At 61.1% G+C, this 16,722-nt stretch overlaps 1 protein-coding gene across 1 annotated transcript; it reads left to right on the forward strand.

Moving 5' to 3' along the window:
• The first annotated feature begins 51 nt into the window (after positions 1 to 51).
• TRIP13 (thyroid hormone receptor interactor 13) lies at positions 52 to 16,206 on the forward strand. The gene is made up of 13 exons (XM_059173567.1): positions 52 to 219; positions 655 to 820; positions 2,228 to 2,357; positions 3,311 to 3,366; positions 4,101 to 4,191; positions 5,339 to 5,411; positions 8,024 to 8,087; positions 8,879 to 8,965; positions 9,206 to 9,312; positions 11,157 to 11,310; positions 13,704 to 13,816; positions 14,849 to 14,918; positions 15,283 to 16,206. Exons 1-13 carry the CDS (start codon positions 128 to 130, stop codon positions 15,376 to 15,378), a joined length of 1,299 nt encoding a protein of 432 aa, XP_059029550.1. The 5' UTR covers positions 52 to 127; the 3' UTR covers positions 15,379 to 16,206.
• The last annotated feature ends 516 nt before the right edge of the window (positions 16,207 to 16,722 follow it).

A 16,722-nucleotide genomic window follows, 5' to 3' on the forward strand; every position in this document is an offset into this window, starting at 1 on the left:
GCCGGAAGTCGCCTCGCCCCGCCGCGCCGGCGCGCAGCGCTTCCGGGTCAGGGGGCGGCGCGCGGCCCTTTCGAGCGCGGGCGGCGGCGCGGGGCGCGGGGCGCGAGCAGGAGGCGGCGGCGGCGCCATGGACGAGGCCGTGGGCGACCTGAAGCAGGCGCTGCCGTGCGTGGCCGAGGCGCCGACCGTGCACGTGGAGGTGCACCAGCGCGGCGGCAGGTGAGCGCCGGGCCGGGGGCCGCGGGGGAGACCCTCCCCGAGCTGCCTGCGCCCGGGGCCCGGTCCGGGGCGCCGAGGGTCGCCGGGAGGAGGGAGCCGGGGTCCCCGGGCCAGCGGGGGTCCTGGCAGCCTCCGTGCCGCCCTGGGAGCCTCAGGGTTTCCTCAGGAGCGACCCAGGCCTCGGGCTCCTGCGCCAGGACGTCCTGGGCTCGGGGCGGGGGGGGGGGTCCTTCCCCTCGGGGTCGCCAGAGTCCGGTGCCGGCCCACGTCCGCGCGTCCCCGCCGCTCCCCGCCGCTCCCCGCGCCTGGCCCCGGGCCCTGGGGGTGCTGACCCACCTGCCGGTCAGCTGCGGCGCGGGAGCCACGGCCGCGGCCGGTCTCGGGCGGCGAGACGCGGGCGTCGGGGCTGAGCGCTGTGTCCCGCCGCTGTCCCAGCACCGCGAAGCAGGAGGACATAAAGCAGAGCGTCCGGAAGCTGCTCAACAGACATAGCATCGTGTTCGGGGACTACACGTGGACCGAGTTCGACGAGCCCTTCCTGACCAGGCACGTGCAGTCCGTGGCCATCGTCGACACGGAGTTGAAGGCGAAAGACCCGCAGGTACCGACCGCGTCCGCCGTGCGGAGGGCTCCTGGCTGGTCCGCGGCGCGCGCGGTCTGGATCCCGGGCTCCTGGGCGCGCTCGGGCCGCGCGCTGGGCGCAGACTTCACCTCCGAGACAGCGCGGAAACAAAGACGCATCGTGGACGCGGACGTCCCTGCCGCTTCGCTGGCCCGCGGCCCGAAGCTGGCTGGCGAACCTGTGGGCTCGTCCGACGGGCCCGGCGCTGGGAAAGGCCAGGGGCTGCGAGTAGGTGCGCCCCCGCGTCAGGGCGCCCGCAGCACAGTCGGGGCACAGATGGAAGCAGGGGCCAGCGGCAGGCCGTGGGGTGCTGGGCTCTGCTGCTGAGAGCCCCCTGGCCGCTCCCTGTTCTTGAGGTCAGCGACCGGCGTGCTCCGGGAGTGTAGGGCCCTAGGAGGCAGGGGTTGCGGCTGCAGAGAGGGGCTTTCCTTCTGGAAGTCTTCCTCTGGCCCACCCTGTGGACGTCGTTGCCACCAGCTGCGTGTGACAGGGTGAGTACGTCGGGGTGTTTCTGTCCCTTTGAGAACAAGCCCGGCGTCCCTCTCGGGTACATGCATCACCGGTATCTCCGTGGTTCGTGTCTCATAAAGAGTCCGTTTGGAAGAATTGCTTTGGCACTGAAATTGTGCGTGCAGGGTGGGCCTCCGTTCATACACGGGCACTGACGCCGGTGGCCTGCTCGGCTTTGTCCGCCCTACCTGGTTTCGGCCAGCCCGAGCGGAAGAGCTTTCCACAGGCGGAGGCAGCACGGGTTAACCAGAACCAGAACAACAGCTTAGCGCTCTCACCGTGGACTCTCAGGTTCAGCTAGGAGAATCTCAACAGCAGCTGTGTAGTTCTGTGAAGTGACGTGAGTGACGTTCTGTATGCGTCGTTGGTAGGAGCTGGTGGTTTGGAATATCTCAGTTGTCCCTCAGTCAGGCTTTGGCTAAGGGAGCGCTCCGTCCGCCCCACGCGGCAGTGGGAAAGCTCGCGCTAGGTCCCTGTCTGCGGGCAGAAGACGTTTCCGAGCCCTGCTGCGGGACGGCGCACCCAGAGACCTCTGCGGACCAATACGGGTGGCACGTCCCAGACCAGAACGTGGGTGAGGTCGGACGTGGGGGCTTTGGTGGTCTTCGTTCTTTGTTTTTTGTGTTTTTCAACAAACATGTGACTTTCATGATTCCAAGTAACCACGAAGTCCTTTCTTGGGTAGAGAGGGGGAGTGTTGAGGGAAGTGCTAATGCTAACCCTGAGCACCATAGATTTTTGTACCTGTTCTAGGAGCTGGTTTCTGACGGGTGTGCTTGATCTTTGTGGACGTTACCTCCTAACTCTGATGGCTAGAATCAGGGGCGAGTTGTTTGCAGTGTGTGGGGCTTTACTTGGTGTCCCTTCTTGCCACAGCCCATCGATCTGGGCGCCTGCACAGTCGCGCTGCACGTCTTCCAGCTGAACGAGGGCGGCCCCAGCAGTGAGACTCTGGAGGAGGAGTCGGAGAACATCACTGCCGCAAGCCACTGGGTCCTGCCTGCAGGTGTGTGACAGTGAGGGCGGGCGGGCCACCCCCGAGACACACGGGCAGAAGTCGGCATGCGGCCCGGACTCTCCAAGTCCGTTAGCTGAGGACTTTGTGCGGGTCCATCTGTTCTGGAGGCTTTCAGCCTCATTTCTTGTGAGATGGGAAGCGGATCGCAAGAGAGGACCGTGGAGATCTCCACTGTAGGCCTGTGTTCCTTCGGGCAGGGCCCTCAAAGATGGTGCTAACTGAGAAAAAGAAGGGGCTCTTTTCCCGCCCAGCTGATCACCTTCCTCCTGCCTTTTCTTTGCTTCTCCAAGGACTTTGTCGTGTTCTAGCCGGCAGAGTCCTGGGGCGAAGCCAGTCCTTGGGGCTACGTCTGAGGTCCTGACAGCTGGTCTAGACCTTTCGCTGCCCTGCCCAAGTGCTGGCCGGTGGGGTGAGTGGTGGGTCTGGGTCTGTGCTCATGGCAGAAGTGTGGGTCCACAGAAGGTAATTACGTGTGGTAACGTGACAGGAAACTGTCTCTGTACTCCGCTTAATTATCTGTCAAAAGTTACGTGACTGGCAATTACTTAGCCCCTTTAATTTTAAGAAGAACTCAAATCCAGGATGTCTGGGTGGCTCAGTGGGTTAAGCCTCTGCCTTCGGCTCAGGTCATGATCTCAGGGTCCTGGGATCGAGCCCCGCATCGGGCTCTCTGCGCACCAGGGAGCCTGCTTCCCCCTCTCTCTCTGTCTGCCTCTCTGCCGACCTGTGATCTCTGTCAAATAAATAAGAAAAACCTTAGGAAAAAAAAAAAGCAGCATTGCAACATTAAGAAAAAATTTTAAAATTCCACCTGCCTGTAAGGAGAGCCTGAGCCAGCCACGTGTGGAGCAGCGGAGGGTGTCAGTGGCTCAGAGCAGGCCTCCGGGGCCAGTGTAATGCCTGTGTTCCTAAAATCAGGTTTGTGTTTTATTCTCTCCCAGCTGAATTCCACGGGCTTTGGGACAGCCTGGTATATGATGTGGAAGTCAAATCTCATGTAAGTTGTTTGTGCCGTTTTCTAAGGGGGCCGCTTGTTGGAGGTGGGACCCACGTGTACAGTCTTCTCCAGCATCTCAGAGCCCTTGAACTCAAATAGGCTTTGGGAACTCGGGCCCAGCAGCAGCCCGTGTCCTGCATACCCGTCCTCTAGGGTTGCTCCCCAGCAGAGCTGGTCCCTGGGGGGAGAAAGGTGCCTGGTGTGAGACAAGTGTGATTGGACTGTGCTCTTAAGAACCCAGCAGGCCTGGAGAAGCAGGGTCAGGGGGCAGATGGAGCAGGCAGGCGTGTCTGAGCAAGCACCAGCTCGTCGGAACCCTCTTCGAGGGGAAGGGTCCTGCGTGCTGCGGGGGACCCTGGAGGTCCACCCCGCATCCCCCCAGGCTGCAAGAACAGTCATGGCTGCCGTCCGGGGCCCCAGTGCTGCCACTTGCCCCCCACTGTGTTGTCCCCGAGGCACGAGACACTTAGCACATGCCAAGTCTCGTCCTTTTGTAGGATCTTAACGCTTTTAGTGAGAGTGGCCCTCGTGTTGCCCTTTATTTTTAGTTGGACGGTATAGCGGCCTGTCCTTACGTTATGAGTTTCTTAGGAGGCGTCCGCCACTGCTGCAGGCAGCTTCTGAGGGGCGGCCCAGTGCCAATGCCCCTCCTCGGGCACAGGCTCCAGTAGCGCCTCCACTGGGGGCCGCTGCCCCATCAGCACCGGTGACCGCGTCCACCTGTCTTCACGCAGCTCCTAGATTACGTGACGACGACTCTGCTGTTCTCAGACAAGAATGTCGACAGCAACCTCATCGCCTGGAACCGGGTGGTGCTGCTGCACGGTAAAGCACCGGGGGGTCGTTCCTTAAACAAGACAGGCGTGAACGGGGGCCTCTGCGTGTCCAGCCGGCCTTCAAGGAGGCACCGTTGTGTTCTGATGCAGTCGGAGCTGTCCTAGAGTGTCCCTCCCTGGGAAGTGGTACAGCTCACCTTACGCTTGGCCCTTTGCTTGGCCACCCCCAGTCGCCGCCTTATGACTTCGCTGCATTATCCTCCAGCTTGTCAAGCAACTGCCTCATGCCCAAGGGCTCCTACAGGCCTTAGGGCCAAAATCGCCTCCTGCTTCTTTGTAGCGTCTTTGGAGCTTTATGGCCGCAAAGCGTGACAACCATGCTCTGGTGAATCTTCTCCAAAGAAAACCTGGGTTTGTCCTTAACATCACCGGTTAGAAGGCAGTCGAGAGAGCCCCGCAATGAAGTGGGGTGCGAAGTTAGCTCCTTCCCGGTTTGCTGCAGGCTGCCGCGCCCCCCGAGCAGCTGCAGACCTGCTCCGCACGCCGTCGTCCTCAGTTCTGAGTAGGCGACCATAGTAGTCAGCCGGCGGAATAGCACATTTTCTCCTCCACCGCGGTTACATGGTGTCATTTTAATTATCGAGAGCGTGCACAGAAAGTTGGAGCAAAGGTGCCTGCGTGTCCGGACAGACGCGGGAGTTCTGCGTGTTGGTCATGTCATCCGCCGCCAGGCTCTGTGCCGAATGGCCCATGGGGCAGGGGCCCCCACCCGCTGCCATTCTGGTGTAGCGTGGGCCCCGAGGAAGTGACTGTCGTGAGAGGCGTTGGACCTCTCGCAAGGTCCCAGTGGGTTTTATAGAGGACACGTGGGGACGGCGAGGGTGTTGGTGAAGCTGCTGACCAGGAGATAGAGGGCTCGCTCGGGATGCCGAGGGGACCCCCGTGCCAGGAGGTGATGCTGTGTCGGGGCGCGGGAGCTGAGACCAGACTAGGAGGAAAAGGGAAAGACCCGCGAAGCGTGTTGCTCGCGTGGGCCGGCGTTTGTGCCGCGGGGATTCGTGAGTCCGCAGCGCTCGGGGACCAGCGTCTGTAGCGCCGAGTCCCGCTGCCTGCCTTGTGTGCCAGCCGGAGCGTGGCAGCCTGTTGGAAGATACCTGCTACCATGCCGGCTTAACACATTCTCGGTTCTGTTGCAGGCCCTCCAGGAACTGGGAAGACCTCCCTGTGTAAAGCCTTAGCCCAGAAGCTGACCATCAGGCTCTCGAGCAGGTAACGTCTGGTAACCCGCGGAAGGAGAGCGGCCGGACCGGTGGCTTCTCGTTTGTGGCCCAGAGGTGTTTCACTTTCTCGCGATTTCCCCTGACTCCGTACGGAGTCGCTGTGCTCCGAGTCAGGTGATGCACCGGCTCTGTGCCCGGCGGTGCCAAGTTAGGGCTCAGTCTTCTTGAGCTGATGGCGCTTGCTTCACAGTGAGCACGTGGTCTTTCTGGTGACGAGTTTCTGCTCTCAGGGACAGGACGCTGAGACAGCGCTCGGGACGCTCGCCACTCGTGCTGACGGTTGATGCTCTGCCGCCTGGGAGCGGAGGGCCCGAGCCTCTCGGTGGGTCTGTCTGACCCGGAGCTCGGGCTGGCTCCTCGCGTTAGACACCACGTGGCTGGGCTCCAGCCCCCCCGCCCCCACTTTCTGAGGACCCGTTCACATGCACGCTCAATTGCCTGATGCTCCACACGCCGCTGGTCATGCTTTTCGGTCTTTCTGGGTCTAGAACCTGAATCTAAAAATTTTCTGTTCCATTTTGAGCCGTTTCCCAAAATATCTAATCTTTTTTTTTTTTAAGGATTTTATTTATTTGGCAGAGACACCGCGAGAGAAGGAGAACACAAGCGGGGGAGGGGAGGAGCAGGGTCCCCGCCGAGCAGGGAGCCCCGTGTGGGGCTCGATCCCAGGACCATGGCCTGAGCCCAAGGCGGACGCCCAACGACTGAGCCACCCACGCGCCCCTCTAATCTGCTTTTAATTCTATCCAGCAACATCTCTCCGAGAGTTTATTTTTCCCTCTGAAGGTTCCGCTTGCTTCCTTTTATACTTTGCCATTCTCCGACGCCTTGTGCTTGCTGCAGCGCTCGAGCCGGCGAGCAGCCGCCGTGTCGCCTTCTTCCCCGCTGGTCCTGTTGCTGCCTTGCGTGCCGAGTCTCTGCTGCCGGCGGCTCTCCTGCCGTGGGGTCCGTTTCGGCTTCTCATCTAGTCAGCGAAGCTCCGATTGAATGCAGACCTTGTTTCTGTTGGCTTGTCTTCTGCTGGGCATTCCGGTGACCCGGTGCGAGTTGAAGCCTTGCTGCAGAGGAGTCTGCACTGAAGGTGGAAGTGAGGCCCTTCCGGGATCTCCGTGGAGCGCCCCAGTCAGAGCAGGTCCTGTCCAGCTTGGCCGTTAGGAATATGAACGTCCCAGCTACGACCACCCAGAACCGCGCGGCCCACAGCTCTCCAGCCTCCTGGGATATCCGTTTTGTCACGTGCCTGAGTGTTCAGGAAAGACCCGGAAGGACCCCGAGATGGTTGCTGGGGTTTTCTCCTACATCTCCACGTCCCCTCGAGCTTGCCTGCAGCCTCCACTGCCTCAGGCTCCTTGAACTCAGGCCTCTGGGTCCAAGTTGGCGTAGTGGCTGCACACGTGTTGGCAGTTGTGGTTGGAAGGGACCGCAGGCAGAGAGCCCAGGCAGCTGTAGGGCTCCGTCACATCCCATGTGGGGTGACAGTCGTCCATGCCTGCCGGCCAGTCCCTTCCAAACACCATTGTGATTTTTGTCTCGTTTTCTGGTTGATGCGGAGGGTTACTCGGTGCTCGTTGCTCAGTGGACTTCAGAGGAGAGACTCCGTGAGGCGCACGTTCCTCTGTCGCGCCGCTTTTCAGACGCGTCCCCTGGGGGCTTTTACGTTGGGAAATTGTTCTGCGTCTACACTTGTGTGTCTGTGCCCTGGTCCGTGCTTGGCAGCTGGGCTTGTCCAGACCTCCTGAAATGCACCACATTTTAAAGATCTCTTGGGGCGGTGTCCTAAGACAGCGGAGGCTGAACGTGTTGCTACAAGAAACACTACTCTCTAAAGCACATCTGATAACGCACGTTTAGTCTTTGGCTTAGAAGTTGTGAAAAGAAACCTTAGCGAAGCTTTGATGCTCATCTCGTCGAAAGGCTTTCGAATTAAACTGTAATATTCGACCCAATCTTGATTTCGTTAGGTTGTCTCTCCCCTTCCCTCTTTTGGAAAAAGAATCAGCAAACGGAAAGCCGAGTGTAATAGTTTGAGAGTGATGGTTTTCCTTGTGCGGACTTCCGTTGTGCCAAGGACCTGGCTCGGCTTCCCTTCTGCCCCGGCCACCTCCCGTGTGCGCGGGTTTCCAGCTGCATGTGCTGAGCTTGCCTCGGGGTGTCTGGGCACCCCTGGGCTCAGGATATCATGGTGTGCTGGGAAACATCGTCCCCTCGTGGCGGTTTTAGAGAAGGAGGAGACCTGTTCCGCTCTGTCCAAGACTCACGACGACTACGATTTGTCTTGCCTGCCTCGTGGCTGCTGGTGATTCTTCTCACCGCGTTAGGGCTGGGGATTACGGGTAGAAGTGAGAGTTTACTCTCGCTCTGATTCAAATGAAGATGTATTCAGAAGCCTGCATTCGCTTCGCTCGGGACCCCCAGCTGCACGCCAGTAGGTTTTCATAATTACTTGAGCCCTCGCGTCGTCTTGAGGTGACTCACGATTACCAGGAGCCTCGCTAGGCAGCACGACTTAACCAGTGAGCGGGCTGTGCTGAAGAAGGAGCGGTTGCCCCAGGGGTACCCGATTTATGAACGGACTGTCTTAACTCTGTTTTCTCCTCCCAGGTACCGGTACGGCCAGCTGATTGAAATAAACAGCCACAGTCTCTTTTCCAAGTGGTTCTCGGAAGTAAGTATTAGCGTGACTTCTGCCCCGCAGGCTCGCCAGCTGTGTGGGTGGACAGGGTCCCCTGTACAGGCCAGCTTTCTCCTCCGAGAACTTGGGAAATAGGTACCACGTGACAGCGTGGCTGACTCCAGGGTCAGAGGGGAGCTCCGGAGCTAAGCGGTCCCCTGGGAATAGTGTGAGGCCTGAGAGGGTCCTCGGCTGGTCTCAGCCATACTTTCAGGTGGGACAGACACTCAGCTTTCCCTCGGGGAGGGAGCCTCGCTCTGGCAAGGGCCGCAATCTCCACTGAGCACGCTCTTGGGGCCCTGAGCCTCCTTGCTGTCTTAGAATCGTGCCACTTGGCCCAGGTGACGTTGTAGGTGCCCCTCGGCACGGAACGCCGCCCCGGCCGCTGTGTCAGGAGATCCGTCTGGTGGGCAGTGAGCCAGGACAGAGCACTCGTAAGGCGCGTGCCTGCTGGCTGTGTGTCTGCGTCGGAGCCGTCTTGTTCCCGGTCGTGGGACGGCAGGGGAGGGGAAGGAGGAAGCGCGCCGAGTGGGAGGCTACGCCAGGTGTCCTAGAGCCGGGCTGGCGCGGGTTCCGGCGCGCTGTCCCTGCACGTGGAGCAGGGCAAGGCGGCATGGGGGTCAGCCTCCTTCCGTGTGGCCCTGGCTTCCTGGGTTCAGAGTTTCTCCTGGGGCCGTCCGGAGGCAGTGGGCCCAGACTGTGGCTGGGCGGGGACCACAGGTGCGCAAGAGCACCGGGCAGCCTGACGGGTGCAAGCCGCCACTGGAGAGCTGTTCTGCTTCCAGAGCGGCAAGCTGGTAACCAAGATGTTCCAGAAGATTCAGGACTTGATCGACGACAAGGACGCTCTGGTGTTTGTGCTGATTGACGAGGTACGTGCGTCTGGCCATCACACCTGTGACTGAAGCAGATCCCAGCGCTGGCTCAGCCTGGCCTCCGCCCAGCACCCGCCCCGCTGCGCACTCGCCCTCGGCCTCCCGCGCGACCGGCTTCTGGCTCCGCGGGCGCACACACAGCCCTCCACTTGCTCCCCGCGAGCTTGGTCGGTGCGGCTGCCAGCGGCCCGTGGGGCCAGGCGCCGCCCTCTGCCTCCTGTTGTCCCACCCCCACAGGTGGAGAGCCTCACAGCTGCCCGCAACGCCTGCAGGGCCGGCACCGAGCCTTCGGACGCCATTCGTGTGGTCAATGCCGTCCTGACCCAGATTGACCGGATCAAGAGGTGACACTGACCGGGGCACAGGGGGGCCACGCGAGGGTGGGAGGCGCCCGCACACGAGACCTTCCTTCCGGCTCTTCTGACTGGAAGCTCGGCTGCCACCAAGTCTGCTCTGCCTCGCCCGCCCGAGGCCGTGTGTGTGCCCGCTGCAGCCCGTAGCCGTGCAGGACTTGGAACTACTGAAGTCGTAGCGCAGACCTGCTCGTGCCGGAAACTCACGGCCGCGGAAAAGCGCGGGATGGAGTGAAACGTGACGCGCGCAAGCTCATTGGCACTGAAGGGCTACAACGGGCAGGTGGACATTACCTTCATGCCCTTCGTGGCGCCGGACTCCCTGTGGCACAGCCCAGCCTTGCAGGTCCGGAGCCTGTGGTCAGTGTAGCCTAGGCTGGTCCCGCTTGAGGAGAGACTCCTAGTAAGCGGACTCACAGGGAAGCAGTGTCCACGCCAGAGCCCCTCTGCGCTCTCTGCAGCGTTCCGCCGGCCGCTCCGCTGCCCACAGCTCTCACAGTCCTGGGGTGCTGTCCTACACCGAGGGTGCCGGACCCCAGTGCAGCACTCGGAAGCGAGCTCGCTACATACAGACTCGCAGGGAACTGACTTCGCTAAGGGCCGTTAGCCCAGGCCTTCGGCGTATCTTCACCACCGAGAGGCTCTGACTTCTCTGGACGCGGCTCTCAGGGTTGGCTGTGGGGGCCGCTCGCTCCCACCCTGCGGCCGGCGCTGCTCCTCCTGTCTCTGCTCCTGCGCCTTCAGCGGCGGGCTGTGCTCTCTCCAGAGTTTTCTACAGCATCTGACCCCTGACGTCCCTCCCCTGCCTCCACTCCCAGACCACCTCCGTTTCTGCCGCCGGCCTCTGCTCTCATCTCTCTTTGGGCAGCCCGGGCAGCCGGTGCCTGGCCTTGCTCACCCATCCGAGGCCTGCGGGGCCACTGGACTAGGTGTCCAGCACACCCCAGCGCAGTCGCTCAGCTCCGAAGCCCCCATTTCCAGGGCTCCTGCTGCAGGGAGGGCTTCGTCATACAACCATGCTCGAGCCAACCCCTTCCTGTTGCCGGCGGCTGTGGGCTCAGGGGGGGAGACATGTGGGCTTTGGTTTCCCTCATACTTTCCTGTCCCCTTCACGCTCCCTGTCCAGGCTCCTCAAGATGGCCTTTCCAGGCCTGCCTTTGTGTGGCTCTGACACCCTGGGCTCCTAAGACCCCTGCACTCCTCACCCCTCCCTCGCTCACTCCTGCTCACCCTGTGCTGTGCACCTGTTGCCAGACACCAGGTAAAACCTGGCCCTTCCAGGGGCTCTCCTGGCCAGGTAGCTTCCTGCGGCCTGTGTGTGCGCCCACCACGGGCCCCGGGGGAGCCCTGCTGCATCCCCGACCCTGAGCCCCCTGGGCTGGGAAGCGTGCTCCCCAGGGTGCCTCGGGCCTGCTCTGTGCTGGTGCACGTCAGTGAGCGGCGAGGCAGCCGCGTTCTCTCGCACAGAGCTTAGAAGCTAAAGGGGAGAGCAGCTGGTGCCTGGGATCAGCAGTTCAGCTCCGCAGCGCACGGGGGCGCGAGAGCCATCAGGACTCTGCACACTACTCAGAGTTTCACCAAGCCACGGTTGAGGGAGGGGAGGGAATAAGGAAGTGGGAGTCTGGGAGAACTTTCTGGAAGTCTGAGGAGCACAGGGTCTGCTTGGTGCACTGTGTTACAGCCGAGAGAGCTTGGTGGGAGTTGGGGATCCCACAGGCACTTGAAGACCTTGTAGCCGGCTAGGACGCTTGGCCGAACGCCGGAAGCTTCACGGGACAGCACGCAAGGGAGTCACTGAGGCACTTGGGGGCTGACCCACGCTCTTCTGTTTTTAGGCACTGCAATGTGGTGATTCTGACCACTTCCAACATCACGGAGAGGATCGACGTGGCCTTCGTGGACAGGGCTGACATCAGGCAGTACATCGGACCTCCCTCTGCGGCAGCCATCTTCAAGATCTACCTCTCCTGCTTGGAAGAGCTGATGAAGGTGCTGGGTGCCTCCTCACACCTCTCGCCGCCGAGTTTTCCTGGTTTTGCCCTCCCTGACGCAGCTCAGAATAGCTCACTGCGACCTGGAGGGGGCCCCCAAGTGTGGCGCTACGGTCTCTGGCCGAAAGCTGCAGCTGTTCCTGGCAGGCGGAGCTGTTAGTTGAAACTGTGGCCGCCGACTCGGTATTTTTGTTCTTTTGGCACAAAACGATAATCATGACCATTTGGTCTACCGACCTGCAAGGGATGAGTGGGCGGGGGAGGGGGGAGTCCGGCTGCAGTAGCCTGCAAGCTTGTGCCAGTCCACAGGGAGACCTCCTGACTGGAGATCACAGCCCACAGGGAGGTCATTCCAGGTCGGAGGTCGCAGCCCACAGGGAGGTCATTCTGGGTCGGAGGTCGCAGCCCATAGGGACGTCATCCGGGCAGGAGGTCACAGCCCACAGGGAGGTCATCTGGGCGGGAGGTCGCAGCCCACCGGGAGGTCATTCTGGGTCGGAGGTCGGAGGTCGCAGCCCACAGGGAGGTCATCCGGGCCGGAGGTCGCAGCCCACAGGGAGGTCATTCCAGGTCAGAGGTCGCAGCCCACAGGGAGGTCATCCGGGCGGGAGGTCGCAGCCCACAGGGAGGTCATTCCGGGCTGTAGGTCGCAGCCCACAGGGAGGTCATCCGGGCGGGAGGTCGCAGCCCACAGGGAGGTCATCCGGACGGGAGGTCGCAGCCCACAGGGAGGTCATTTGGGCCGGAGGTCGCAGCCCACAGGGAGGTCATTCCGGGCCGGAGGTCGCAGCCCACAGGGAGGTCATCCAGGCCAGAGTCCATAGTTCATAGGGAGACCTGACGGTTGGTCGTCATTTGCAGGGAGGTCATCCGGGCCGGAGGTCCTAGTTTCTAGGAAGTTCATCCTGAGGAGGTGGTCATTTACAGGGTGTCATTGGCTGTGGTGTTAAGGTCCCTTCGGTCCTGTTTTCTGAGAGCAGCCATGAGCACAATAACACTCTCGGTCTTGTATGAACGACTTCAACAGGATTGGGCCATGTGCCCGGGTGCTAGGAGCTCTGGCGTGGGCACAGCGGGCTCCAGGCAGACGGTACCTGCTGCGGGGTTCACGCTCCTCACACCGTGGAGTCCGGGAATTGTGTAGGGAGTGAGCCGGCTGGCAGGCGGGACATACGTGGTGCTGGTGTCTCTGTAACCAGGAGGTGAGAGTGGGCCTGGCCTCGCAGACGATGCCCCGATGCCCTCAGCGAGGACGCCACAGCTTGTGACGGGGTGGGAGAGCTGTCGTGGCGGCCGCATCCCATGCTGCTGTTCGCTGGCGTGGCGGAAGGGAGGGGCCCCGTGGAGCTTTGACGCGGGGCCCCGAGAGAACTGCCAAAAGCGTCGCCCCTGAGAAGTTAGCGTGATGGGACCTGCCGGCGGTCTTGCTCGCACGGGGCCTGGCACCCAGGAGACGTTCGCACGTTTAGCCCAACATAACGGACTTTTTCTGGGAGCTCGGCGTGTGGGGTAGGGGTGTTTCTTGGGTGGTGTACAGGAAATTCAGATGTCCGATGACGTCATGGAGATCTGGTCAGTCCTGACGGCTGTTGCTCGTGACTGGCCCACTCTGTCAGGACCTGGCAGTTCTGGCGTGCGCCTGGGTGGCCTGTGTCGCTGGGAGGGGTGGGGGGCCGTCGCAGGAAGGCTGAGGGGGGGGGGTCACTAGAAGGCTGAGAATCCTCCCACACAAACCCTGTTTTTTAAATTTACCCACAGCCTTAAGCAAAGCTCCAGAACTTACAGAGAAAGCCACTTGTTGTGTTCTTTCCCGGTTTCTGAGTCGAAAGAGTTCACGTTCAGAGTCATTTGGTAGCGGTCACTGAGCACGCTGACCTGTGAACGCGGCCCCTTGGCAGAGCGTCCCACGTGCAGACACGTGGCCTGGGCAGGAACTCAGGGCCCAGATCCAGCCTCGGGCTGTGCCGTTGCCCCACACAACAGCGTGATCTTAAAAACACCCAGTGGAGACTGTCCTGGAAAGGCAGGCCAAGTCCCGGTTCCTGGGCCCGACTCTGCTCCACGGGGCTATGCTGAACCACTGAAACCCATTACCAGCCTCAGCGCCTCCACGGCCCTCCCTTTCCTGACATGTGAAGACACATCTTGGCTGAGAACACGGAGAGGCTGGGCCACGGCGTGTCTCTGAGATGTGTTTTGTCGTTGGCGTTCTCACCTGTGTTGAGGGAGCAGGGGCGCGTGTAGGAGCGAGAGGGAACGGCCTGGTCCGGGCCTTCTGTGCCTGCGTTTCTGTGAGGGGTGCGGCTGCCTGCTCTCTGGGGACTGTCCCAGTGGCTGACGGTGTGCACTCTGCCCCATGGGCCTGGCGCTGACGCCCTTCTCTGTCCCCAGTGTCAGATCATATACCCTCGCCAGCAGCTGCTGACCCTCCGGGAGCTGGAGATGATCGGCTTCATCGAAAACAACGTGTCCAAGTTGAGCCTCCTTTTGAGTGAAATTTCAAGGTGTGAGTTGACGTCGTGTCTGTAACCAGAGAAGCGCGTCTGTCGCGGTGGTGGGCAGCTGTAGCTGACCGGAGCAGCCTGGGCTAGCGGTGCGGGGTCGCAGGACAGGGAATTGGTTCCAGAGGCATGTGTTGCATACGTGCCAGGAGGGCTTCGAGAGCCCTCTGCCACCCCGGCCCCGGGTTCCTGGCCAGAGGGTGGAGGGCAGCTGCCCTCCAAGAGGCGGCTTTAGGAAACAGAAAACAGTGCTGTGCGTCTCTCTGAAAAGAGAAGACATTCGCATTAAGGCTGTCTTGACACACTGGTGATTTCTTAAACGGTCTTTGTTCAAGTTGTACAAACGTGCAGGAAGAAAAGACTGGAAGCTTCTGTCCAAGTGCTGACCTCCGAGTGCTATGCTTGGGGCTCCAGGGAGTAACGGAGAGCACAGGGCTCCTGGCCCCAGGCAGCAGGAGGGCAGCCCCCGGCACCCTGGGGACAGCCGCTGGCGTGCAGGGGCCAGAGCCCGCAGCACTGTCGCCTCAGATGGCGTGGGTGCCCGGGAGCGTGAGGAGGGGTGCGGGGAGATGGACCAGAGCCTCCGAGGTCGGAATTTGGATAAATGGGAGAGAGACGGGGATCGCCACGGAGCCGTGTGTGCAGGGTCTGACCGCAGAGACCAGCGGGCGCCAGGCCGTCTCCAGAAGCGGCGTTCTGACCAGAGGCTTTGAACCTCATTCTGCAGCTGTGAGGCTCGTGGAAGGTCTTGAGCCTTCTGGGTAGCCTGAAGAACAGATTATTTTTTGGATAATCTGTTGAAGAGATTGCAACTGGTTGAGATGGGCACGGAGGGCAGCGCAGACGCGGACCGGCCTGGTCCCTGGGGGAGCCACACTGCAGGCCGCGTGCCCGCCAGGTCGTGTGCGCGCTCCGAGGCCGGGGTCACACTAGGACAGCCGCTGAAGACTGGGGGAGACCAGCCGTAGGGGAAGGGACATTCAGAGATGAGGGAAACTGGCCTGAAACTGTCCCCAAACACCGCTCCGTTCACAGGAAGAGTGAGGGTCTCAGCGGCCGCGTCCTAAGAAAACTCCCTTTTCTGGCTCACGCACTGTTCGTCCAGGTGAGTCCCCGCAGCTTCCCCGCCTCCCGCACTCCGCTGTCCCCACCACCTCTCTGTGGGACAGGCTGGGGCCTCACTGGGAGCCACACAGAATGTGGCTGGGAACCTGATTTGTCTCCATGCCTAAGTGGTGGGCTCCTGGGTAGGAGGAGGACTTAGAGGCCCCGCTGGGGCCTCACACAGCCCCCAGGGCTCGCGGAGAGCCCACCCCGGGCCCTCCCTGACCCCCCTGAGGCTGCTCGCACTCAGTGGCGCCCCACTCGCCCTGTGCTGGGGCTGCGCCCCTGCTGCCGTCCACACACGGGGGTGCCGCCAGCGGCCCCACCGAAGCCAGGACAGCCCCCATGCCCGTGTGTTGTTCCAGGCCCCCACCGTCACCATCGAGGGCTTCCTGCAGGCTCTGTCCCTGGCGGTGGACAAGCAGTTTGAAGAAAGGAAGAAGCTCTCGTCTTGCATTTGAGCTGAGCTCTCCGCCCGCCGCTTTCTGAGCACGACCAGCGAGTGACGTGTCCGCTCAGAGCAGCAGCTGCCGGAGTCTCCAGCACCGGCCCTGGTCTAAGGGCCAGAGCCCGCGAGGCTAAGTGGTGTTCCAAGCAGTGTGCCGTATTTACATGTTGTTAAGACCAGCGGCTGTCATTGCCGCGGTGGGGAAGGACGGCACTCCGCGTTCTGCCGTCCGGCCAGGAGCTGTCCGATGTGCTCATCCCATCCTGTGTCTGGCCCCGTGGGCAGAGAATGCTGACACACGTTTGAAAAGGGCAGTTACCGTAGCTAATTAAGAAACAAAAGGGAAACCTTATCGCCTTAAATAATAACGTAACCCTGGCATTAAGGTCGGCCTCGCTGGAGACGGAAGGCAGCTTCCTGACCTGACCTTGTTTGCAGGGTGTACTGCACACGTTTCAGAGGCTAATCAATAAAGAGATCCTGTTCCTATGTTCCAGAAATTGAGGGAAAACATCCCAGGTAGAACACTTTTCCCGATAATCGGTCGTGGTGCTATTTGTGAGAAAGGTGCAGCCTCAGCGTCTGGGCACCACGGGCCACCGCCCTGGCATCCGCCACAAGCCCCAGCACGTGGCACTTCTGCCTGTCGTTCCTTCAGCGAGGCTCCTGCGGCGCGAGTGTGTGGTCACGGTGGCCATGGACACTGGCTGATCGCTGGGTCTCGTGGGTCGTTGTATTTGGGGTTGCCTGTTGCTTTGATGTTCACGGTTTATATACATTTTCAGGAACATGTTATCTTTTGTTACAGAACTTCTTAAGTATTAAAACTTTTCCCTGAGAATGTTCTCGTTCTGGTTCTCTTATCCCTTCCCAGTGCTCTCAATTTTATTGAAACGTTATTCATACGATTATTGAGCTTTTAGCCGGTTTCATGCTCTCGGGTGTAAGAGCGACTGCCTGCTGGGTGGGAATGACACCCAGAGCCAGATTCGGAGCCTGGACCCGCTCCTGTTGGACACCAGAGCCCGAGTCTGTGGTCTACTTGAACCCCTGCAGTGGGGGTAGAAGTGGAGTCTGCCGGCACCAGGGTCGGGAGAAGAGGGGTGCACTGCGCTCCACGACTGGGGTCCCTGAGACAACTTCACCTCGTGAGTTTGCTGCTGAAATGCCTGATCCCCAGGTGCCCCGACGGAAGGAAGGGGTGGCGACCAGGCTGGTGCTGACGGGCGGAAAAACGGGGTGAGGGAGATAGGCAGGGGGAGGAGAAGCCTAGAGGGACAGACTAGGTGGGGGTGCGGCCCTAGAGCCAGGCCCTGCTGGCGGAGGACAAGCTCTAAGGGTGGGGAAGTCCACCGGA

Source organism: Mustela lutreola, chromosome 5, assembly GCF_030435805.1.
Source record: "Mustela lutreola isolate mMusLut2 chromosome 5, mMusLut2.pri, whole genome shotgun sequence".
In the NCBI taxonomy this organism is placed as follows: Eukaryota; Metazoa; Chordata; class Mammalia; order Carnivora; family Mustelidae; genus Mustela; species Mustela lutreola.